The sequence below is a fragment of the Dasypus novemcinctus genome, chromosome 10, assembly GCF_030445035.2.
Source record: "Dasypus novemcinctus isolate mDasNov1 chromosome 10, mDasNov1.1.hap2, whole genome shotgun sequence".
In the NCBI taxonomy this organism is placed as follows: domain Eukaryota; kingdom Metazoa; phylum Chordata; class Mammalia; order Cingulata; family Dasypodidae; genus Dasypus; species Dasypus novemcinctus.
Genome location: NC_080682.1, coordinates 43,694,436 through 43,719,003, shown reverse-complemented (window position 1 = coordinate 43,719,003; position 24,568 = coordinate 43,694,436). Strand labels below are relative to the sequence as shown.

Genomic DNA, 24,568 nt, shown 5'->3' with positions numbered 1-24,568 from the left:
GGCTTCCTGCCCAGTCAGATGACGAATTAGAATCCTATGTGGTAATAACCCCTGTGTTTAAACTGGACCAAACCGTACCTTCGTATAATGTTAGGGCAATAACAACTCTCATTTGGTACCTATCAACCTGAGTCTGAGGACTAGTCCTATTTTATTTTTGTTGGGTCTCTACTTATATAGCACCTTTAAGTAGGATTTTAAAAAATTTTTGGTAGATACCTAATGGTCATTTCCTTCACTGATAAACATTACTAAGTGATTTACTAAGTGATTTACTGAAGGCATAGGATGAATAAAGCATGATTTCCAGTCTCAAGAAGTTTACAGTTTAGGAGATTGTTATGAATAGTCTCTTCTGACAGGCGAGGGGGACAAAAGCCTTAAGAAACAGGGAACTTGACATAGGCCACACAATAAGCCAATTAAACTCATTCTTCTTTTTAGTCCTTTCCTGAAACACACTGCTTTTCAGTACAGACCTGCCCTCTCTAGGCAGTGTTAAATACTGTGCTGCACTTGCCACTTCATTGGAGAGAGATGAGAATGGATATTCTCCCCAAGAGCTTATAGGTCATGTCCTGGGTTTATGGAGAGAATGAAGGATGAAATTGAAATGAGTTTTTTAACTCTGGCGATCATCCTTATCCACAGAGCTCTCTGCCTATGGGCTTCTAATAGAACAAGTGACATCCCAGGGAGAAGGCAGGGAAGAGGATTGAGAGTCCCCAGACCTGTTCACGTGAATGGGCTTTAGTGCCTGTTTTTTTACACTTTTAAAAAAAGTTTTCTCCCAAAACTTTATTATGATAGTTTGTAAACATACAGAAAAGTTAAAAGAATTGTAGGGTGAGCATCCATATGCCTACCACCTAGATTCCTCACTTCTTAATACTTTGCTAGGTTTGTTCTATCAGATATCTATTTACCTAGCCATCTTGAAGCTAAACAGATTGGGGTTTGTTTTTTTTCTCACTCCCTCCCTCCCTCCTCCCGCCCTTTTCTCCCTCCCTCCTTCCCTCCTTCTCTCTCTCTCTCTCTCTCTTTCTCTCTCTCTCTCCCTCCCTCCTTCTCTCCCTCCCTCTCTCTCCCTCTCTCTCCACCCCCCCAGACTTGTTTTAGTAGGAGAAGTTTAATCCTCGCAGTGTGCTTCCATTCAGGATGTAAAATAAATATTATGAAGTAAATCCTGCAGGTACCTATTCAGCTCTGTGCTATCTTTTCTTGACCCTTCCTGGAACAAATTCTTACTTGTCCTATGCCAGCGGACAAGAACTCTTTGTACAGTTGAGTTGCTCAGAGCAGTTACCCAAATTTCTTGACCCCAACACAAGGTGTTTTAGCAAGGAATAAATTCTATTAAGTCATTGTGGTCCATTGAATCTAAAGTATTGGGCTCTGAACCAGGAGACTGGCATTTAGTCACACATTTGCCTAATAACCTTTGATCAGCTGCTTCTCTGCTTATTTTGTTTCATCTGTTGTGAAACGGGCATGGTATTACCTACCTTTTACCTAATGGAAAACCTTCTTTAGGTGAATAGAAAGTCTAGTATTGCAAAAGTGGTAGGTAAAGTTAGTGATATTTCTAAGGGAACATAAGAGACAGTAGGAAAGAGAAAATGAACATTCATTGAATACCAACAACGTGCCAGGTACTGTTAAGTGCTTTATATATATTTTCAAATTTAATCCTTGTAATAGTCCTGTGAGGCAAGTATTATAACCTTTATTTCACAGATATGGAAGAGGAGGCTCAGAGAAGCTAAGGTTCTTGCCTAAGATCACATAGCTCATAAGAGGCAGTGATCTGAACTTTGGTCAGCTGAAATTGAAACCCTGTGTTCTTTCTACTGTGTCACAGTACTACAGAGAATTTTCCTGGTTTTCCTTTTAGATAAAAGAGTCTTCTGAGATGAAGAAGTAAAGACAAGTCAAAATGAAAACTTGATCGCATGATTTAGGAGGCAGTAGCAGAAAGCAGGATTATCAAATTGACTTTGGTCAAATCCTAAAGGCAAGCAGAGTGGTAGAAGCAAGGCTGCTGGAGTATATAGGTTCTTAGCGAACTCTATGAGCTGCTTGGTTTTCTTTGCCCCTCTTCAATGGTGCCTCTGGCAGCTAACCTGTCACCTCTTTTCTCTAGGGTAAAGCCCATGGCTTGAAGCCAGGAGTAAAGGAGAAGCTGGTGGGCAGCCCAGTTCGCTCTTCTGAAGATGTAAGCCAGCGGGTCTATCTCTACGAGGGACTCCTAGGTGAGACACAGACTGAGAAGGCCCATTGTCTTGGGAGAAAGCTGGGTTCAGCTGGGGAGTAGGATAAGTAAGCAGATAGCTGCTTAGCTTTTTGCTGATCTCACTGGCTGATGTTAGATGGCATTTTATATCTGAAGCAGGTGACTTACTGGGTTTGGAAAGAGCAGTGGGTAAAAACTAGAAGAGAGAGGATTTGGGTATTAATCAACAGCCTCTGTCTTTCTTCCTTTCTTTTCTTTCTTGCTACCATGGTCCTTCCTGCTCACAAATTGGCAGGAAGGGACAAAGGATCGATGTGGGACCAGTTAGAGGATGCTGCTATGGAAACCTTTTCTATAAGTAACCACCTTTCTGTGTGTGCTGTGTTCATCCTTCCTCCTTGGGAGGGACTGGGCCTCACTTGGAGGCAGCTGGGGCTGGTGGCAGGAATATTAGATCTGGGGTAGAGATGCTTATGTTTCCTTTGCCCTGAAATTTGTAATGACTCCCTTTTCTCTGAACTTCGCTCTTTATTTTCATTTGGTAGCTATATTCTTTATTTGTCAAACAAGTCTCTGAGAAAAAAACCACCTCTATTCTATGCAGGCAAAGAGCGTTCTACTTTATGGGACCAAATGCAGTTCTGGGAAGATGCGTTCTTAGATGCTGTGATGTTGGAGAGAGAAGGGATGGGTATGGACCAGGGTCCTCAGGAAATGATTGACAGGTATGGGGCTTAGGAAACCCTTGGGAACATGCGGATCCGGCCTCCTGCCAGTGCCTTCTGTGGTCGTCCACCTGAGGGCTGATTTGTCTCTGGTCCTCTACTTAGGTACCTGTCCCTGGGAGAGCATGATCGGAAGCGCCTGGAGGATGATGAAGATCGCTTGCTGGCCACGCTTTTGCACAACCTCATCTCCTATATGCTGCTGATGAAGGTATGTCAATTGTGCTTATGCCCAGCTGCTGCTGCTGGGAGCGTGATACTTGTTCATGCTGCTTAAATTCCGAGGCAATCCCAACTCTGAAAGTTGGGCAGCTTTCAGAACATCTTACTAAATTTTTCCTCATGATTGAAAGTTGGAGGTCACATGATCCGTTTATCAGAAACTGCCAGTCTGTTTTGCTAAGGAATATTGTAAAGATAATTGACAACCCCATACCAGTTATTCATTTGTCTCCCTTTGCTAAGTAGTTTTAGGATTCAAATAGAACTTCCCATAGAATACAATGAATTAAAAAATATTTTTAAAAGGTTCTGAAACCTTAGGGGAAGTGGCTGTAGCTCAAGCAATTGAGCTTCCGTTTACCATATGGAGGACCTGAGTTCAACCCCTGGGACCTCCTGGTTAAAAAAAAAAAAGTCTTCCCAGAGGAGAGGCACAGGCCCCCACATGGCAAAGCAACACACTAAGAAAGATGTCACAACCAGATAGAAAGAATAAATGAATAAATAAAACCTTAGAAAAGAAGCTCAGAATTCACTTTTCAGCACAATCTTCTAATCACATAGTCTCTTCCATCGCTAAGTAAGCAGAACTACCCATTTAAAAAGTAGTGGTAGGTTCTAGTTTGATTTTATTGTACTCAGATTTTATAGCTATGGAAGAAGTAGAAGAGTCCTGCTTTGAAGTTTTAGGATTGGTGGGTAGAAGAGGGTTGTTTTGAGAATGAGCCCCTTGGTTTCTTCTCCTGCTCTCCCCACCTCTCCAAATTGGAAGGAATTACTTGGTTAAATGCAGAAAATGCCATCCAGGTCCTCTTGGTTTGTTTCATTTTCCTTTGTAAGGTTCATGCTCCTCTGTTGAACTCCAGGGGGATCAGTTAACTCCGGTTGGGAAAGGTTAATGATCTCATCCCCAGCAGGCTGTCTCGGCTACAGCGGAGCCTAGGACATTGCTGCTCTAAGTGACTTTCTGAATTACACTCTCCGAGGAGCCCCAGGGATTTTTAGAACCCCTTTAAGGGCATGCTGTGGCACTGGCTGGGGATTGCCAGTCCACTTGAACCAGAACTACTCTAGCGCCCCCTCTCTGTGGAAGCTATCTGGGACCGAGCCAGGGTTTCTCTTGCCAGCACATTGCCCAAATACACAGTTGAATGTTTCCTCCCATGTCCAGTGATATGCTTTTTCAGAATTCCTCTTCTCCCAGGTAGTAGGAAGCTTCCTTGTACCTTCTTTTCTTTCTGCCTCAGTTGAAAGCAGAGCCCTTCCTCGTTAACATCTTGTTTTGACTTTCCAGGTAAATAAGAATGACATCCGGAAGAAGGTGAGGCGCCTGATGGGAAAGTCCCACATTGGGCTTGTGTACAGCCAGCAAATCAATGAAGTGCTTGATCATCTGGCAAACTTGGTAAGCATATCCAGGTCATCCTTCAGCTCCCCTTCCACTCACTTGTCAGCCTTGGGCCTTCTGGCCTAATGCAGAGGTTTCCCCACAGGTCATTTCTTAGGCTTGTATCCCACTGGAGTCTAGTTCACTCCCAGTTTTGAAAATGGGGCAGTAGTCTTTGACTCTAGATGTGGCTTCAGTCCTTCTGTTTTGGAATGGGATTTACTGTACTAAAAGTGTCCTAGTGCTCTCAGTGTGTGGTCTTGCAGATTCCTGAGAGTCCGTAAGGTCAAAATGATTTTCATAATAACACTTAGATCTTATTTGCCTTTCTCACTGTATTGACATGGGCAGTGATGGTGCAAAAGCTCTGGGGCTCTGGTGAATAACCACTGGAAGAGTAGATGTAGCTCAAGTGGTTGAGCACCTGCTTCCTATATACAAGATCCCAGGTTTGATACCTGGTACCTCCTAAAAGCAAACAAACTAAAAAACAAACTCTCATTGGTGAGTGGATGTAGCTCAGTGGTTGAGCACCTGCTTTCCATGTACCAGGTCCTGGGTTCAGTCCCCAGTACCTCCTAAGAAGACAAACAAAAAAACCACCATTGCCTTAACACGAATCAAGGCAGTGGCACCAAACACTGCTAGTAACAACTGTATTCTTCACAACTGTATTTTTTACTTCACAGTAAAAAATAAAAAAAGCCAGTTTCATTTATGTATGTAACTGATGAAGCAGTTAAAATGATTACTTTTTAAAATATACAATAGACTTTATATTTTTATTTTTTAAGATTTATTTTATTTATTTCTCTCCCCTTCCCCCTGTTGTCTGCTCTGTGTCCATTCACTGTGTGTTCTTCTTTGTCCGCTTGCATTATCAGGCAGCACTGGGAAAACTTCATCTCTTTATTGTTGCATCATCTTGCTGTGTCAGCTCTCCGTGTGTGCAGTGCCACTCCTGGGCAGGTTGCGTTTTCACATGGGGCAGCTCTCCTTGCGGGGCACACTCCTTGCATGTGTGGCACTCCTATGCGGGGGCACCCCTGCATGGCACAGCACACCTTGCGCGTGGCAGTACTGCGCCTGGGCCAGCTTACCACACATGTCAGGAGGCCCTGGGGATTGAACCCTGGATATGGTAGGTGGACAGCTCTTATCAGTTGAGCCATGTCCACTTCCCTATTTTTTTTTAATAACACTTTTTTTATTAAAGGTAATAGAAGGCTTTATTTTTAACGAGGTTTTAGATTACAGAAAAGTTACACAAAGTATTAGGGATTCCCATATACCCCATCTCCCTCCTCCTCCCCTGTCTTCCCCTATTAATAACATCTTACAATTGTGTGGCACATAAAATGATTCATTTTATTAACTCTCAGTCATTGATTATACATCTTTTTAATATTCTGTATGACAAAATGGAAAGTATACATAAAGCACTTTTGCCTCAAACCGAAGTGTAATGGTTGTTTTAAGGAAAAGCAATTTGTGATAGTTTTGTGTTTTTTTTTAAAGAATTGCCTTTATTTGTTTATTTTTGTCTTTATTTATTTTTTTACTGTTACATTAAAAAAATATGAGGTCCCCATATACCCCCATCCCCCTCACCCCACTCCTCCCCCCATAACAACAACCTCCTCCATCATCATGAGACATTCATTGCACTTGGTGAATACAATTTGTGATAGTTTTAATGGCATGGTAAACTGGCTGCTTTTTTCATGTAATGTCATTTTTATTTGAAAGAATGATTGGCAAACTATGGTATTCAGAGTTGGGTTTTGAGAGACAATTTTAAAAATTAAATATAAAAATTAAATTTTCCAAAAACATTTTCTAAAATTAATAAAGTGTCTCATTTTAAGGAAGACAGCTGACATCATTTGCTGCCAATGATAAAATTCAAGCTTTTAAGTAAAAATTGGAACTTTGGAAAACTTTTGCACTTGAAGCTGCCCAGTATATAAAGACTTTTTAAATGGGATTGATGGTAATATTAATGTATATAATTTTGTGACATTGTATAATGAAATGTGTCAACATTTGGGAATGCTGTATAACTAATTAGGAACCAGTATTTTCCAAAGGACCAATGTGTGGTGTTAAAAATTCAAGTACAGGTAAAAGAGCCATTCAAAATATAAGATACACCAATGGATTTTAATGTTAACAGAGTACAGAAATTTGTGTTTTCACATTCCACACTGCAATTAACTCTTTGAGTTTTGTGTAGTATTAAAGAAGAATATTAAAATACTCCTCCCTGCAGAGCAGGTATAGCCCAATGGTTGAGCGCCTGTTTCTTATGTATGTGGTCCTGGGTTCAATCCCTGTACCTCCTAAAAAAGATAAAATAAAATAAAAAATAAAATGCTCCTCCCTTTTCCAAATACATATCTGTGAGCCAGCTGATCTTCATATGCCTCAAATAAAGCAACATATGGGGGCAGTCCCGCGGACTTCTGGAATCACCCAGGTCCGACGCTGCAGCTGCAGCCGTGGAGCTCCCGGGCCCTGGGCGATGGAGAACAGCGAGGTGTACGGCCCTACCACGGAGGAGAACCTGGGCCCCACTCAGGGCGCCTGGCAAGGCCTGGCCTCCTGCCTCTCCCTCGGTCGGCTCTCGTGGCAGCAGGGCGCGCTCAAAGTCTCGCAGCTGTTGCTGTTTCTGCTGGCCTTTATCTGTGAAGAAGTTGTATCACAGTGTACTTTGTGTGGAGGACTTTACTTTTTTGAATTTGTAAGCTGCAGTGCCTTTCTTCTAAGTCTCCTTATAGTGGCTGTGTATTGTACTCCAGTTTATGAGAAAGTTGATGACGACAAAGTAAAATCATTGGATTTTTATATTACTTGTGGAACAGGATGTGTGTTCTTGTTGGCATCCATCATTTTTGTTGCCACACATGATAAGACCTCTGCTGAAATTGCTGCAATTGTGTTCGGATTTTTGGAAAGTTTCATGTTTCTAATTGACTTTTTCATTATGCTTCCGGAAAGATGTCAGAAGTCTAAGCTGAGAAAACCTGAGAATAACCCTAGGTCTGAAGCCCTCACTGAAGCACTTAATGCATAAACACTCCTGTGAACAGGTGTTTCATAAGGTAGTGACTCTGCCCGATGCTCAAACTCTGGCAGAAGCTCCTGTAGAATTTGGGTAATTTAAACCACTTCCTTTGGAGCATGAGGGGAAGGGCAGGAAGGCAGTTGGTGTTAATATTGGACTGTGTATCAGTCGCCACAAATGAGACCCGAGGGGTTTTTCGTTGTTGTAATGATTGAAACTTATCTCAAGTGGTGATTTTTTTTTTGCATGGGAAGGACATATTTTTAAAATCATACAGAATAACTGATGATAAATTATTTTGTTATTCTTTTAGAACGTTTTACTAGGCTTAGCTTCTAAATAATGCTTTATAGCTGTATAAGCAGCCTGATTCTGCTTGTCTTATAAGAAATTTTTCATTTTTAAATTAACTTGCTTAGTTATGAGTTTATTAGTAAAAGAAACTAAGTAGACAGTGATCAGATTATGTTCTGTTCACTGAAATTTAATGTATACTTAAGCGATCAATAGTTAAAATTTTGGCCTCGAGTTTTTTTCCCTTAAAATATAAACCCAGGCTTTACTGTATCTCACTCAGCCTTAAAATTACATAGTTACATTTTCAGATAATTATTGCTAACTCTTTGAGACATTTATATAACCTAATATAAATTATATATGGGAGATGCTGGTATTTTATGTGTGTAAAAACAACATAAGCAACCCCATGATTATACTGTACTTTCATTGTTGATAGTACAGTATAACAAAAAAACTGTTATATAATGTAGCACATAGGAAAATGAAACTTATCAGGCCTAAGGACCAAAGATAAAAAAATATACACCTTTTGCCCAATACAGTGAAAGTAATTATAAAAACATACTGGGTAAGTATCTGAAGAGATGAATTAGTACTGTGATTTAGAAAATGGTCCATTTCTGTGTTGGCAGTTGGCATCTGATTATTTCTACGTAAATCAGTCAGCTCTGCTCAGCTCTCTTTAGTGCTTTCTTTGGAGCCAGTCTTCTCTTTAAAACCCTGACTAAGAAGTCAGGCACTGAGGCCTTTTTCATCTATTCAGGATGCTTCTCTGTCTCCTTATCACCATGGACCATATGGGTACATTATCACCTGGCAGAGGTGACCCTCTGGCGCTCACTCTCCTGTTAGTCAGTGGTCCAGAATCTTGGGCCCTTTTAATTGTACAGAGTGTACAGCAGGATCTTTCGGGTCCTTGTGCATTGCTCTAGTTTCTCTTTAGAGGAGAACTTTAGAAAGAATATCAAGAGAATCCTGTCCAGGTTCATACCTGTATAAGGGAGTAGTCAAACTACTCAAGAGATTTCATAACAAGTTCTGATAATTTGGAAAAATTGTCCATTGCTAGCAGGCTGTCTTAGAGCCAAACAAATAGGGCACTTGGGATTGGGTCTTTCTGACCAAGTGGTTCACAGACTAGACCTTTCTTGTCCTCCTTGGTTTTTTGTTCACTAGTAAGTGATGAGTCCATGCCTCACGTCCATCAGGACTTTGGTGGAAGTCTCCAGGCAACGATTTCTATCTGAAGTAGTGGAATCACATTTCCAGCAATATAGTTTAATGACCCCACCCTCTTTTTAGTTTCTCATCTGCCGGTTCTATGTTGTAGATTCGTTTCAGCTGCGTGAATGTGGCTAATGTGGTTCTCAGAAATGGTTCAATATGGTCAGAAAGCGCTTCTGCTCTGACTTACTGATTCAGGACCTTATCAATTTGTATCAGAGCTTGGATGCTAGTGTTAATGGTGATGTCACCACCACCTACTTGGGAGATAATGAAACCTGTCATGGAGACTGTTTTTACTGGGCATGTCATCTAACACAGGAGAAATAGTCTGGATCTTGGGTCCAAAAAGAAAGACTGATTCAAAGATAACTAGTTTGCGATGGGGAAGTTCTGAAATTTCGCATCAAACTGTAACGTTGTCATTTTATTTTATTTTTTAAAGATTTATTTATTTATTTATTTCTCTCCCCTCCCCCCCCCACCCCGGTTGTCTGTTCTCTGTGTCTGTTTGCTGCGTCGTCTTCTTTGTCCGCTTCTGCTGTTGTCAGGGACAAGGGAATCTGTGTTTCTTTTCATTGCGTCATCTTGTTGCGTCAGCTCTCCATGTGTGCGGCACCGTTCCTGGGCAGGCTGCAATTGCTTTGGCACTGGGCGACTCTTCTTACGGGGCGCACTCATTGCGCGTGGGGCTCTCCTACGCGGGGGACACCCCTGCATGGCACAGCACTCCCTGCGCGCATTAGCACTGCGCATGGGCCAGCTCCACACTGATCAAGGAGGCCCGGAGTTTGAACCGCGGACCTCCCATGTGGTAGACAGACGCCCTAACCACTGGGCCAAGTCTGCCGCCCCATTGTCATTTTAAATGTCATTTAGATCCAGCTGGAATTCATAGCAAACCATCTCCTCTACCTTAGGGTCCCCACCCATGCACTGGGCTTGGTTGAGCTTGACCTACATAGCCTTAGTTGACTTCTGGCATTGAGCTTAAGCTCTGCTTGTTCTGAGGTTTCTCCGGCATCTGTTTCATTGGTGCAGCAGGGACCTCTTAGCTGGCCACTTAATTCTTTACTTTTTACCAAGATATATTATATTCACTGCTGGTTTTACTCACTGTAGAACCTTCCTTCACATTCCTTGTGATGGAATCTATTACTGGTTAGTCTCCCTTTTCTCTTCTGTGGAAGGAATTTGGAGTGAAAAAGATTATTACAGTAAACAAAAAGTTCAAGCAAAACATGGGACCAAAAACCACTGTTGTGTACAGAAAAGGGAGGGCAAACTCAATAAACTCAATAAATTTGGACCATTGTGGTAAATAAAAAGTTTAAACAAAAGTTGGGGCCCAAAAACAAGTTACAGAAAAGAACAAACTCAGTAAATATAAAATAATTTTTTAGTAATAACTCTGATAAATTTGGTTTGTTGTATTTCATACAAATACAATGTTTAGAATGGTTCTTAAGAATTATAAGGGAAATGGATTCATGGTACAAAAATTTGTATAATTGCTAAATTAATGTTCTATTTGGAGACTGGGAAATATATTTTTAAATTGTTTGTAGCCAGTCATTTCATATTTGCCTATTTAAATCCTGTCAGGTTTTTTTTTTTCAATCTCTTTCAATATCAAATTTTGTAATCTTTTAAAAATAAATCCATTTTATTAAAAAAAACAGCAACATATGGGATCAGTTTGAATATGGAGCAGATATAAGAATATAGGTGTTTTGTGTTAAGCCAAACACTAAAGAAATTTGCAAAACTGCAAAACAGTGACACTCTTCTCATTCATTTTTTAAAATATAATTATTTTTAAAATATCATTATTTTTAAAAAATAATTATATCACCATGTAATGGGTTTATCATTCATGAATTATTATTTTTAATAAATTAAATATTTAAAAATATAACACATAAACAGAAGCTCTTTGGGGTCCTCAATAATTTTTAAAAATTATTTGTTATTGTGGTAACATATATAAAAGTTGCCATTTTAGCCATTTTTAAATGTGCAATTCAGTGACATTATTTTTAGAATGTTGTGCTCCCATTACTACCTTACATTACTACAACTTTTTCATCATCCAAAATAAACTTTACCTTTTAAGCAGTAATTCCCCATTTTCCTTCCCTCCAGGTAACCTTTCATTTATTTTCTGTCTTTGAATTTGCTTTTTCTAGATTTTTCATATGAATGGAATCATAAAATATTTGTACTTTTGTGGCTGCCTTATTTCACTTAACAATGTTTTCAAGGTTCATCTATGTTGTAGCATGGATCAGAACTTCATTCCTTTTTAATGGCTGAATAATATTCAATTAATATGTATAGATAAATTACATTTTGTTTATTCATTCTTCTGTTGATGGACACTTGGGTTGCTTCTACCCTTTTGTCTGTTGTGACTCAATAATTTTTAATTTTGGTCTTGAGACCAGAAAGTTTGAGTACACTTCCCTAGTGGCCAGTGGCCTGCAGATAAGACTTTGTGAAGGAAGCTGATATGACTTTAACTGCTAATTGGGGCATTCTTGGCCCAGAGCCCTCTGTGAGAAGGATTTACAGATGTCCCTAAGAGATCTCTCTTTCCTCAGAATGGACGTGATCTCTCTATCCGGTCCAGTGGCAGTCGACACATGAAGAAGCAGACATTTGTGGTCCATGCGGGGACAGATACAAATGGAGATATCTTTTTCATGGAGGTAGGTGCTGGCCCATGCCAGAAGCCAAGAGGAATATTTGAGAGTCACAAGGATCTCCTAGAACTAATACCAGATTCTTTTTTCCCATTTATCTCATTCATCTTTCATGATCCATTTATCATTAAATTGTTAGGCTATTATGCAAATATTTTTTCACCATTTCTTTTAACATATACTTTGAATTGTTAATATAGTCACATTATTCATAAATCAAAACAATACAAAATGGTGTACATTGAAAAGTCTAACTCTCATTCTTCTCCCCTTCTACTTCATTTCCCACCAGTCCCATCCATTTCCTCCTATTGGTAACCACTTTTATTAGTAACAAAATAAAATTCGAACATGAATTCCAATTTTTCCCCTTTCCTACAAAAAGTTAGCATATCTTCTGTATATTGCTTTTTCATTAAACATATCCTGGAGATCTCCTATATTAGTACAAAAGATCTTTCTCATTCTTTTTACAGCTGCTTAATATTCCACTGTATTTTAGTTTATTTAACCAGCTAGTCTATATGGAGACTTGGGTTGCTTCCAGTCTTTTGCTCTTGCTAATAGTGCTACTGTGAATGATGCAAGGGCAACTTCGTGTCATGTGCAGGTGTATTTATAAGAATTCCCAGCAGTGGGATTGCTGGGTCAAATGTTAACTGCATTTGTTCTTTTGATGAATATTGCCCAATTTTGCCTCATAGGGTTGTACCATTTGTATTCCCACCAGCCATATATTAAGAGTGCTTATTTCCCAACACCCTCACCAACAGCATGTGTGGTTGGAATTTTTGTCAAGTGAATATGAAAAATGGTATATCAGTATAGTTTTTTTAGTTCATTTGTTTTGTTTTTGTTTTTGTTTTTGGAGGTACTGGGGATTGAACCTGGAGCCTCATATATTTGAAGCATGCACTCAACCACTGAGCTACACCTGCTCTTCAGTATAGTTTTTCAATTGTATTTCTCTTATGATAAGTGAGGCTTCTATCATTTCATGTGTTTAAGCACTATTTGTATTTCTTTTAATGTGACCTGTTCATGTCCTTTGCCCATTTTTTTTTAGGTTATTGGTTTTTTCCTTCCTAATTTCTAGGAGTTCTTCGTAACTAGAGAAGTTAGCCATTTGTCTGTGAAATGAGTGTCCCTTGTATCTACTGCCTATAAACACGTAGCCCATCTTGTTTCATCTGTCATTGGATTATTTTTCCCCATCATTGGATTATTTTAAAGTAAATCCTAGGACATCATACCACTTCACCCATAAATATTTAAGTATATACTTCTAACAGATAGGGACACCTTTTAAAAATTATAAGCACCATCCCATTATTATACCTAGAAATTATTGTAATAATTCCTTAATATTATCCAATATCCAGTTAGTGTTCAGATTTTCCTGATCGCCTCAAAAATGTCTTTTTGTAATTGAATCTTTTGAATCAGAATTCAAACAAGGTCTACATATTGGATTTGGTTGATATGACTCTTAAGTATGTCAACAAGCGCCCTTTTAGTTTGCTAGCTGCTAAAACAAATACCATAAATTGGGATGGCTTCAGCAATGAGAATTTATGGCCTCATGGTTTTGAGGCTAAGAGAAGTCCAAAATCAAGGTGTCAGCAAGGCCTTCCCGAACACCATGGCATTCTGGGGCTGGCTGCCAGTGATCCTCAGGGTTCCTTGCCTTTTCTGTTAAATGTCAGTGCACATGATGGCATCTTCTCTGTCTCTTCTAGGTTCCCTTGACTTCCAACTTCTATCTGTTCCCTCGCCTTTTCTCTCTCTCGAACCTTCTCTATACGATTTCCAGTAATAGGCTTAGGACCCTTCCTGAGTCAGGTGGGCCACACGTTAACTGAAGTAACCTCATCAAAAGGTCCTGTTGACAAGCATCCACACCCAGGAGAATAGATTAAGATTAAGAACATGTTTTTCTGTGGTATGTAACTCCAAGCCACCACACTCCCCTTTTCTTTTCTTTTTTTTTTTAGCAACTGACAATATTTATTAGAATAGTTGACTTAAGCATCTGCAATGGTGACTTCAGCCTCTACTCCTGGCTCAATATTGATGGAAATAATCTGTTTAACAATCTCAGAAAGACTGTGCAGGTCAATGTGTCGCTTGAGGATCCTCATCTGGGAACAATCCCAGTCTTTGAAACTTCACCACAAGGAGTTTTCCTTGAAGTGATTCATAGAGTCTTGGTAGGCATCCAAACCAGTCCTTTCACTTTGAGGTTCTTTTCCTTTGTACCTCTAATCAAGTCAGCACACACCTTCTCCAGAGACTTTACTTTGCAGTCAGGGTGATTCTAATGCGGTAAATCGCCTCCTCTGGTTCCACGGGCATCTTTCCGGTGTCCTTAAAAGCCACGGCTGTGGCGTGGCTTCCTGACTGACTTGTTCCTCGGCAAGAGTGAACGGCGGTGAGTCAGGAGGACCTGGGAGCCGAAGCGTGGCTGCTATAGTGACCACGTTTTCCTCAAAAAGAAACCCCTTTTCTCTTTTTGTTCCCTAGCCATTTATTTTATTGAGGAAATTGGGTCATTTGCCTTGTAGTATATTCCACATCCCAGACTTTTGCTGTTTGTATCTCCTTGGTTTTGTTTAACATATTTCTCTATCACTTGTATTTCCTATAAACTACTGGTTCTATCCAGAGGTTTGATCCATTTCAGGTTCAGTATTTTGGCAGGAATACTTCATAGGTGGTGCTGTGTATTTCCTGTGCTCACGGTCACCTCACTCATAGTGGTGAGAAGGTTCAGATGTGCGCAGCCTCATCTAGCTATTGTAAAGGTCCTCATTTGTCTTCTGGGTTTTTTTTTTTTTTTTTTTGAGATACCAGAGCTGGATATTGAACCCCAGACCTCGAATGTGGGGAGCCAGCGCTTAACCACTGAGCCACATCAGCTCTCCTGAGTTGGTTTTTCATTGTTGTTTGTTTTTTCCTTGTTGTGGCTTGAGCCACATCCATTCCCCTCTTCTGATTTTGATTATGATATTTTATATTATGCAGAAGTTTTTTAAAAAAATTTTTATGTAGTTGAATTAAACAATTTTTTCTTTTTTGACTCCTGGATTTTGAGGCAAAGATAGTAAAAGCCTTTCTTACTCTAGGGTTGTCAAGAAAAGTTCCATGTTTTCTTCATTTCTGAATTTTTAATTCTAAGATGGCTCTCTTCTACGTATTTTAGAAGCCAGTGAAATAATATAATAAATAATAAAATAAAATAATTTTCCTAAATTATCTGTTCCCCTTTGGTATAATTGCATTTGATTTTCCCATTCACAGCTTTTTGAACAGATGTTTTTCCAAACACAGGCATGCTATAATGCTTGGAAGCAGAAGCATACATGTCAGTATTGCTGAGTTGGGAGTTATCTTCATGTCATCCCTTTGAAGTGTTAGAATTTGGTTAGATATGTCTCAAAGCTGGGGGCTGGATGATGGTACCATTTACTCAAATAAGGGACTTAGAAGGAGGATCTGCCCAGGAGAGATGTCAAGTTCAATTTTGGACATGGTGCCTTTGAGAAGCTACGTTTGAGACATCCAGATAAAGGTATGTCTCCGAGCTGAGAACTGACTTAGGACATCTGCACTGCAGTAGAGGTCACAGGTGATTGTTGCCCTTTTCTTTCCCTTTTGCAAAATAAATCTCACCAGAAGATCCCCCAAAGTATAGATCTCACCACTATGCAAGGAAGCCTCAAAAAAAAGTTTCTGGAGGGTAGGGTTAGATCCATCACCTCATGGATTTATCTTACTTGAATTATTGCCATGCCAAATAAGAATGTACCCATGTCACTGTGTCATCCCCTGGCTACTGTGGGGTTATCTGATTCAGCCTTTCTCAGAATAGAGCCTGCCAGCTATGCGATCACTTAGCAGTTTGGGAAGACTTTTTAAAATCAGCCTTCTTACCTTTTTTTTTTTAACTACAAAAGTAAATCAGTATATATGCTTTAAAAGTTTCAAACTGTGTAGAAGAAAATGAAAGCTTTCATTTACTTCCTCCCACTCTCCCAATCCCATATCCCAGTGAATTAGTTTGGTGTGAATCTTTTCAGATTAAAAAAAAAATACATATTTGTATAAATACAACTAACTTATATGGGATTTTGTTTTAGTATTTACAAACATGGTATCAACTACAAATGTTGTTTTATAAATTGCTTTTTTTTTTCACTTAAGCTACTATGTTCATCTTTCCATGTTTACATATTATGTAAATGTGTCTATTTTAATGACTGCTTAGCCATTATGTGTTATATGATTGTACCATAATTTATTTAACTAGTCCTTCCCACTGTTTTTTCCTTAAAAAAATAATGCTTCATTGAATATCTTTGAACATATCTGTTGGCACACTCAAATGAGTGTTTCTATAGGCTAGATTCCTAGATGTGAAATTTCTAGGTCAAAATTATATACGTTTAAAATTTTGATAGATTCTGGCAAATACTATATTAATTTACACCTGTGCCAGCAGTGTAGGCGAGTATGACATATTATTTTCATCGTCACTAGCCTAGAATTTATATGGTCTCCTAAATACCTGCCCCTCTCCTTTACACAATGTTTTCAAAAGATTATGGAAGGTGGCACTGTGTCTCCATTTTCCATATGGAGAAGACTTTATTGAAAACCACAGAGTCAAACTGGGGCTAGATCTCAGGTTTCCAGTGTCTATTCTGTTACTTTGACCCTTTTCTTCATAAGGGTTTTAGAACCTCAATATTAAGTCAGAGAATTAAACAGTGTAATAATGTAGGAGGAGTATTATGACAGAAGATGATCGGGGCAGGTGTTATGGGAATACATAGCAGAGGTTCCTGGAGTCAGAGACAACCCCTCAGAAGAAGAGTAAGCGTGTGTGCTGTTGGGGTGGGGGAGGGGGAGAGTGTTGGGGGATATTGAGGTAGAATGGATGGGACTCGATGGTGGATGGAGTTACAGGGAAAAGGAAGGAGTCCTGCATTAACTCCCATTTCTGGCTTTGGCAGCTGGACAGAGGCAGTACCATTGACTCAAATAGTGGACTTAGAAAAGGATCTGCTTAGGAAGAGCAGGCAAGTTCAGCCTTGGAGGTGCTTGTTTGAGGTGATGCTTGTGAGACATCAGATAGAGATGTTCAGGAACTCAGGAAGGAAGGTCTAATATGGCGAATGATTTGAGAACCATCAACATAGTAGTAATAATTATTATTATCATTATTATATCTTATATCATAATGGTATATAGTTGTAAAACAGCTAACAAGGGTGCTTTTTACATGCCTGGCTTTGTTCTAAGAATTTTATGCTCATTAACCACTCAGCCTTCATGATAACTTCATGATTCCTCTTACTCTCCCCATTTTAGATATGACAGAGAGAGATCAACTAGTTCACAGTGACACAGTTAATTTTTTTACATGGCATAGAGAGATCAGCTGGTTTTTGGTGACACAGTTAATTAGTGGTAGGGCCAGAATTCAAACCCAGGCAGTCTAGTGTTAGGCCTCTGCTCCTCTCATCGTGCTGTAATAGCTCTCGTAATAAATGAAGCAGTAAGCAGTGCACGAGGGAGGATGTTGAGCAAGAGGAGAATGTGAGGAGGGACTTTTGTTTTTTCTTAGTTTAAATATATATTTATATATTTTACAATAAGCATTGTTCATGTATCACTTGTGTAAATTAATTTTTAATAAGGCATATTCAGAAAAAGGGCAGAGCCAGGATTAGAAAGTGCTCTTGTCATTTTGGCCTCCTTGCTAAGCCTGCCTTAACCCCTTCCCTTTGTGTTTGTCAGCAGAGACGATTCCTCAGGTTGTAAGTCGGCAGTATAAGGTAGCCTCTGAGTGCTTCAAGTGTGTAGACCATGTGAGAGGTAATACAGAAATGCTCATTGAACTGAAAAGTGAACCTCCTTCCCTGCACACAGGTTCATTTCAGTGACTCTTTTTCTTTCAATAAACCCATCTAGAAGACATATGTCCAGCAGTTTTGCCTTCCAGTCTCTACCTAGGGAGAACTGTGAGCATAAGGCAGAAAATCTGACCACGGGGCTTCTCCCAGGACCATTGTAGTGAGGGCACCTCTGAAACACTCTGTCCCTCCCCCAGGTGTGTGATGACTGTGTGGTGTTACGCAGTAACATCGGGACAGTGTATGAGCGCTGGTGGTATGAGAAACTCATAAACATGACCTACTGCCCCAAGACCAAGGTGTTGTGCTTGTGGCGCAGAAATGGCTCTGAAACCCAGCTCAACAAGTTCTATACTAAGAAGGTACCCGGGGCTGTGTTCGTGTGGGGGTGAAGGGGGGTGTCCAGGGCAAAAGCGTTGAGTTTCTTGCTGGGAAGTTAAAATTCCAGCATCCTTGTCTGGAGCCACCCTTGGGCTTCTGACTGCTGCTTGGGATCCCTAGAGCAGTGGGCCTCAGACCAAGCGTCCAGCAGCAGGGGCAGCGCAGAGCGCCGGGAGCTCAGATAGGCTCCCGTGACCCCACAGCTCTCTCCCCACGCCCCGCAGTGCCGGGAGCTGTACTACTGCGTGAAGGACAGCATGGAGCGCGCAGCCGCCCGACAGCAGAGCATCAAGCCCGGTGAGAGGCCTCTGCCCCGAAGAGAGCAGGCCCCTGAGCAAGTTGCTGCCTCTTATTTCCATCAGTCCTTCTGCAAGTCAGAGGTCTGCAAGCAAGCCAGGGTATGGGACTCCCCACCTCGCCACCAAGCTCATCACCTCCTCCCCCACCACAGGGCCTGAGCTAGGTGGCGAGTTCCCTGTGCAGGACATGAAGACTGGTGAGGGTGGCTTGCTGCAGGTCACCCTGGAGGGCATCAACCTCAAGTTCATGCACAACCAGGTGGGTGTGGCTGGCAGCACGCGACTTCCTGGCCCCGTCGTTCCGTCTATATTAAGGACCAGTGTCCAGGTCCCCAGTGTGTTCCCACTGAGCACGATGGAGGGCATCTAGGGCTAGTGGGAGGATTGGAGCAACTGGACCAGAGAGCGAAATCTGAGGGAGGGCAGAGTGCCAGTGGCAACCACCAGCCCCCGTGAAGGGGTGGCAGGGAGCCTCTGCCGGGAGGCCGTGAGGCCGTGCTGCCTCCGCCCGTTAGACTCAGCAGTGTGAGTGGGAGCGTCTCCCGTGGCCCTTCTCCGCACAGCGTCTCTGCCTTCCTTTATCCCCAGGGTACGCTTTTGCTTGGTGGTTTTGCTTTGAGAGTCTAGACTGGCCAGTCTCCTCGCGTGTTTCTGATGTGCGGGAAGCTTTTGTGTGTGTGAGTAGCTGTATCTGTCCTCTCTGGAGTGTGTGTGTTTATTTGCCTTTTTCTTTTCCTGCTGATTCTTCTTCCTCTTCTTTTCCTTCCTTTGAGTGTTCACACTCTGTCCCCTGCTCCACAGGCCCCATTCCCCTCTTTTGACTGGGGAGCACTCCAGGATACATCTCCCCCTGATGGTGATTCCACCGTAGGAGCTGACTTTTTTTTTTTTTCCCTCTTGGACTTTTAACACAGTGTTACTTTTTCTCTCAGTGGACATCCCTTAAGCCAATTCCTTTCTGAGGCCAGCGCGTCATCCCAGGTCCGTTCACAGCTCTGACTCTTCACACAAGTGCCTTCCCTACCCCTTCCCTGGTATGTGGGTTCCTTGCCCCAAGGCCCTGAGCCAGACCTGACGGTGTGGAGCACCACAGCCCCAGCGGCGCCAACGCAGGGTGGGCACCTGGCCTCGGACCAGGGCTTTCGCGCTACACTTGCCATTTTAGCGCTCCTTATTTCAGGGACGCTGGCTGGGCAGCTTTGGTGTAATGGGAAATGGCCACTCGGGCTTCCTGGCAGCCCCTCGGTAAATTTTCAAACGTGGGACTTAGGGTAGCAGGAAACTCAAAAAACCTGAGGGTCAGCCCAAAGAGAGATTTACCTCAGGACTTTTCTGGACCATGAACGAAGGTACTGGCATTTCTTAGGGAGCAAACTTCTGGCCACATTTCAGTGCCTTAGCCACTGGGCCCTTTGCCCCTGGGCTCCGGACTCCTCTGAAGAAGAGAGCTCGTGAATCAGTGCCCAGATGCTCTGCCCTCTTCCCTGGGTCCTCCCCTCAGTGTAGACCCTTCAGACCCTCCCGGTTGTCCAACAGTAAGGAAGCATGGACGAGCCAGTCTGTAATTTAAGGCTTTGCCCCGGAAGTTGTGTCCTGCAGAGAGGGGCAGTCACACCCTGACTTCTCTGTCCCTCCTCACAGTTTGATAATGGGATAACGGCCCTGTGGTCCATCTTCTACCACATAACAGTCAGTGAAGTGGAGGAGGCACCGCACCCTTCCCTTGGGATAATAAGTGGAAAGAGCGTGGACTTGGAAGTTCAGGACACACTTGGATTTGAAGCCCGGCTTCACTATTCACGGGCAAAGAAACATTCTGACCTTCGGTTTCCTCACCTGTAGAAGGGGGGTAGCTGTCTCCCATGCCGCATGGATGTGAGGATTAGGAGTATTTGTGAAACCCCTAATAGGTGTTCAGTAAGCAGTAGCTGCTGTTGTGATCACCACATCCTTCTCGGGAGGTCCTGGATCCTGTGCCGAGGAAGACACCCACACCTCCCACCCGGGGACAGTCTTAGGGGAGCTTGGCACCCGTGCCAGCCCTCTGCGCCGGAGGAGGATGCATGGAAGGGTAGAGACCTGATGGGCTGAGCGGGGATCCCCAGGGCTCAGTGTCAGACAAGCGCTGCCCTGGGCAGAGCGGGTGGGCAGGCAGCCCAGGCCAGCAGAGGGGCCTTCGGGTGGGTGTGACCATTAAAACTAACACCTTCATTTCTCTCCCATGCTTTCTCCTCCGGCCAGGAGCGGAAGGTACATGCCCTCTCTGCTATCTTCGCTTCTTAGCACTTTTGAGTTGTGTGTGTGTGGATTCTTCTGCCCTCTGGGAAGTAGGTTTCTGTGTGCGGGTGGGGCCAGAGCTGGGAGAGTGGGCTTTTCAGGGCCCGCGTGGAGCCCCTGGGCCTTACCCCACCCTCCCTCCCTCTCTTACAGGTTTTCATAGAGCTGAATCACATTAAAAAGTGCAATACAGTTCGAGGCGTCTTTGTCCTGGAGGAATTTGGTAATTACACTATTTTGCTCTTAGGTCTGGACTCACATGGCAGTAACTCAAACCTCGGAGCTCCAGAAGAGGGACTTAGGGACAGGGAGAAGCAGCTCTGGAGAGAGGTCAGGAGGAAGAGGAGGGATAGGGAAGGAAAGCAAACCCTGAGAGTGGAGCGAGGAGAAAGAGGAAAGCAGTGCCAACAGTGCTGCCGGGGAAAGGGCCTGGGAAGAGCAAGTGGCCTTAGATGGATTTAGGGTTTAGAGGTGGTACTAAAGAGGCTCCCCGAGCCATGCCACCTTCCCTTGCTTGGGCAGCTGGCGATCAGAAAGTTCTGGGGCAGAGCAGACTGGCACTTCCCAAGCGCTGCTGTGTTCTTGTCACCTGCCGCGATCCCTCTAGCAGCCCAGTGCTCTGTCCAGCCACCCTGGCCCCTGGAGCTGAGCTGGCCCTCCCCAGCCCCTATGCTAGAGTAGGGGCACGTGGAGTTTAGAGGGAAGGAAAACCTAGTGGGCCCCAGTCAGAGGGACAGAGTAGCTGGAGTGGGGCAGCCTCGCGCTGCGGGGCGCTAAGGAGTGGTGTAGTGGGCTCTCGCCCTGGGGCTTTGAGTTCCTGCTGTGTTTGTGCTTCATTCTTTTGTGCCCCTCATCGCTGCTATGAAAACCTTCGTTCTCCAGCAGGTAAAGTGATCTCAGCTCGCGCTGCCTCTGCCTTGGGCCCTGCAGCGGGTGGAGCGGGCTCCCTTCAACCCCACCGGCCGCTCCCTCTGTACATGGAGCTGTCTCTTCCTTTCCCTCCCACCCTCCTCCTTCCCCCCTTCCCTCCACCCTTGTGCTGGCTCTCTGGTTCTGAGTTTTCTCCCCTCGTGTGCTCCCTTCTCTCTTCCTGCCAGAGAGAGATTTGGGGAAATCTTCCAACTCAGGAGAAGGACCTGGGGCTTCCTGCTCTCCATTTGATGAGTTTATTCCCAGTTGACCCTGAGTCCCCAGAATTCCACCTCCCAGGGTCAGAAGAAGGTGACCGACCTCTTCTGGCCCCAGGGGGCTGAGATGCTGGCTGAGCCTGGGGGCCTTCCTCCTTCCTCTGGCCAAGCAGCACCCCTGCATGGGCAGGGCAGAGGCGACTCTGAGCCTTGCATCCTGGGCTGTGGACATGTGTGTATTTTGCCTGGTGCTCCCTGTCACCTCCCTCCCTGGGCGCTGTCCTCGCCTGTCTCTTCTGCTCGGTGTGTCTGCTCCAGAGCCCTCTGACGCTCTCCCTCACACAGGCAGGCCCGGGCTGCTCCTGCCACTCAGGGAAGACTTACCAGTCTGATGGGCTTAGGATCATGTCACTTCTTCACCCAGCCTCAGGACCCTCTGGGTAGGGGCTGGGAGTAGCAGAAACTGTGGTTAACATGACCAGAGTTTCAGGCTGGTGACAGGATGAGTTCACGGGCATCTCAGCAAGGTGAGGCACAGGCTAGAGACCACCATCTTCTCCCAACCCAAATCTGGACATACCCCCTGCAGCTCCCCAGGGGCCAGTGCCGGCGGCCTCTGCCCTGTGAGCGCCCGAGCCACTGCAGCCACTGCGAGAGGCCACAGAGGGGAAGGGGACCCTGGTGCCGGGCGCCACCGCCTGGGGGAGCATGGCACTATTGCTCTTAGTTTTGAACTCTCTGTTTTGTCTCTTGCCCGTCCGGTTTTAGTTCCTGAAATTAAAGAAGTGGTGAGCCACAAGTACAAGACGCCAATGGTGAGTGTGCTCCCCAGCCCTGCCAGGCCACCGTCTGCGCTGGGCTCCCCGGGCCCTTCAGGCAGGAGCGGGGTGGGCTCTCCGAAAGCAGGGGCAAGTGGGCAGTCAGAATAGTTCTGCAGGTGAATTTGGTCTAGATGCCAAAGATTCAACTAAAGCTGAAACAAGACTTAAGTCTGGAGAAAGGGACACACACATCCTAATCCCCACTCCCACTGGGACAGCTTCTGAGGTCTTGCCTGGGACTCAGGTTTAGCCCAGAGGTGCCCAGAGGTCTCCACCCAAAATTAGGGCAGGAGTCTCCCACTTGGCAGTGCCTCCACCATCGCAGTGTTATTGATCTGCCTGTTTTTCTCCCCCCTCTAGGCCCACGAGATCTGCTACTCTGTGTTGTGTCTCTTCTCGTACGTGGCTGCAGTTCGTAGCAGTGAGGAAGATCTCAGAACTCCGCCCCGGCCCGTCTCTAGCTGATGGAGAGGGATGAAGCTGCTGCCCAGCCCGGGGCTGTCCCGGCCTCTTGCCCTCTTGCTGTTCCCTGTGCACGATGCTGCTCTGACCAAGACGAGGATGAAACGCAGGTGTTCGCCACAAGCCTCACTGCGGCTTAGTTGGTTCCCAGTTGTGCGACCTTCCAAGGGTGTCTTTGGGTGTGTGAATCACAGGATTCAGCTAATCTCTTCCTCCTGCTCCCTCCCCACTCCCAGACGACCAGCCTGCTGTCCCCTCAGGGCTCAAGAGTATGTCTGTCTGTCTCTCTGTATCTGCCTGTCTGCTGGATCAGTGGCTTCTAAGAAATCTGAGGTTAGGCCAGTGTGAGTCCATTATTGCGTGTCCTTGAGACACTGGTGTTGTGTTTCTGTGTCCTTGTTCTTGGCACTATAACCCACCAGGGCCCCTGGAGCAGGTCCACTCGGTGGGAAGGGAGGGCAGCTTGAGGCCTGCCTGCCTAGACAAGGGTGAACAGGGAAAGGAAGGGCCATCGGGGGGCAGCTGGAGTGATGGCCACCTCCCTGTTTCCTTTTGCATTTCTCCACCTGGCAGCTACGGCCAAGGGCCCCAGGCTTTGCTGCTGCCCTGCCTCCAGTCCTGCGGCAGTTTGCATGTGGTTAGCTTTGCCTTTGGCATGAGAGCAGAGGCCCAGGGACCACCGGCTGCTCTGCCCAGATACCAAGGAGGGGTGGGGAAAGGCCAAGTTCAGTGTACACACCTGTCTGCAGGCAGTATCTCCTGGCACTGGGTGCCAGAAGGGAGACACAGCCTAGGTGGGCAAGAGATGACTGTAAATATTTCAGCTCCACATTATTTATAGAAAATGTACAGCTGTGTGAATGTGAATTAAATGTCCTTAACTCCCCTTGGGCTTTCTGACTGCTTTTCGTTAAATGCTGCTTCCTCTCAGCCCAGGCCTGAGCAACAACTGACTCCAAAAAGACCCCTCAGTCTTGGAGGAAGGAAGGAGACAAGAGCCTCCACTTCCAGGCCACTGGCACGCTCCAGTCCGTACTCCCACCTCCCCGCCTTCTGACCCTGCGGGTGGCTCCTCCGCCGCTGGGGCTGCCAGAGGCCTGTGCGAAGTCCTCTCCTGGGGAACGAACCCTCCGCGCCGGCAGAAGGCTGGTGTGCTGCGAACTGGCCACTAGAGGGAGCAGCCACACTGGCCACTGGCGGCCGCAGTGAGGGGAAACCAAAGCCATCGGGCTGCCCTGTGCCTCTGCGATGGTCCAGAGGGGGGTGGACGTGGCCTCGAGCACCCCGAAGCGCCTGAAGCCCAGGGCTCTGGGCCCTTGGCCAGGAGTATCTTTAGAGCCCGTGAGAAGGTAGAACTCAGAGAAGCAACCCTAGGACCAAGCTCCACAGGCCACAGGGAGGCCCTTACTGTTCCACAGCA

The 24,568-nt window shown here is 44.4% G+C and overlaps 1 protein-coding gene and 1 pseudogene across 50 annotated transcripts in view; both read left to right on the top strand.

The window, feature by feature from the left end:
- MADD (MAP kinase activating death domain) overlaps positions 1-24,034 on the top strand; it is a 49,090-nt gene extending 25,056 nt beyond the window's left edge. For 16 of the 50 annotated variants that reach the window (XM_058306232.1, XM_058306244.2, XM_058306242.2 and 13 more), the window contains 12 exons: positions 2,144-2,252; positions 2,529-2,591; positions 2,838-2,958; positions 3,064-3,169; positions 4,475-4,585; positions 11,762-11,869; positions 17,979-18,143; positions 18,387-18,459; positions 18,614-18,720; positions 20,892-20,961; positions 22,634-22,680; positions 23,047-24,034. In XM_058306232.1, coding sequence (XP_058162215.1) covers positions 2,144-2,252; positions 2,529-2,591; positions 2,838-2,958; positions 3,064-3,169; positions 4,475-4,585; positions 11,762-11,869; positions 17,979-18,143; positions 18,387-18,459; positions 18,614-18,720; positions 20,892-20,961; positions 22,634-22,680; positions 23,047-23,151 — 1,185 coding nt within the window. In that variant the 3' untranslated portion in view covers positions 23,152-24,034. Of the gene's footprint in view, positions 1-2,143; positions 2,253-2,528; positions 2,592-2,837; positions 2,959-3,063; positions 3,170-4,474; positions 4,586-11,761; positions 11,870-17,978; positions 18,144-18,386; positions 18,460-18,613; positions 18,721-20,891; positions 22,681-23,046 lie in introns of those variants that run through there. The other 34 variants (XM_071218053.1, XM_071218052.1, XM_071218051.1 and 31 more) reach the window with 5 other exon arrangements.
- Positions 5,350-7,838, top strand: LOC101430207 (CKLF-like MARVEL transmembrane domain-containing protein 6 pseudogene; annotated as a pseudogene).
- Positions 24,035-24,568: the final 534 nt, after the last annotated feature.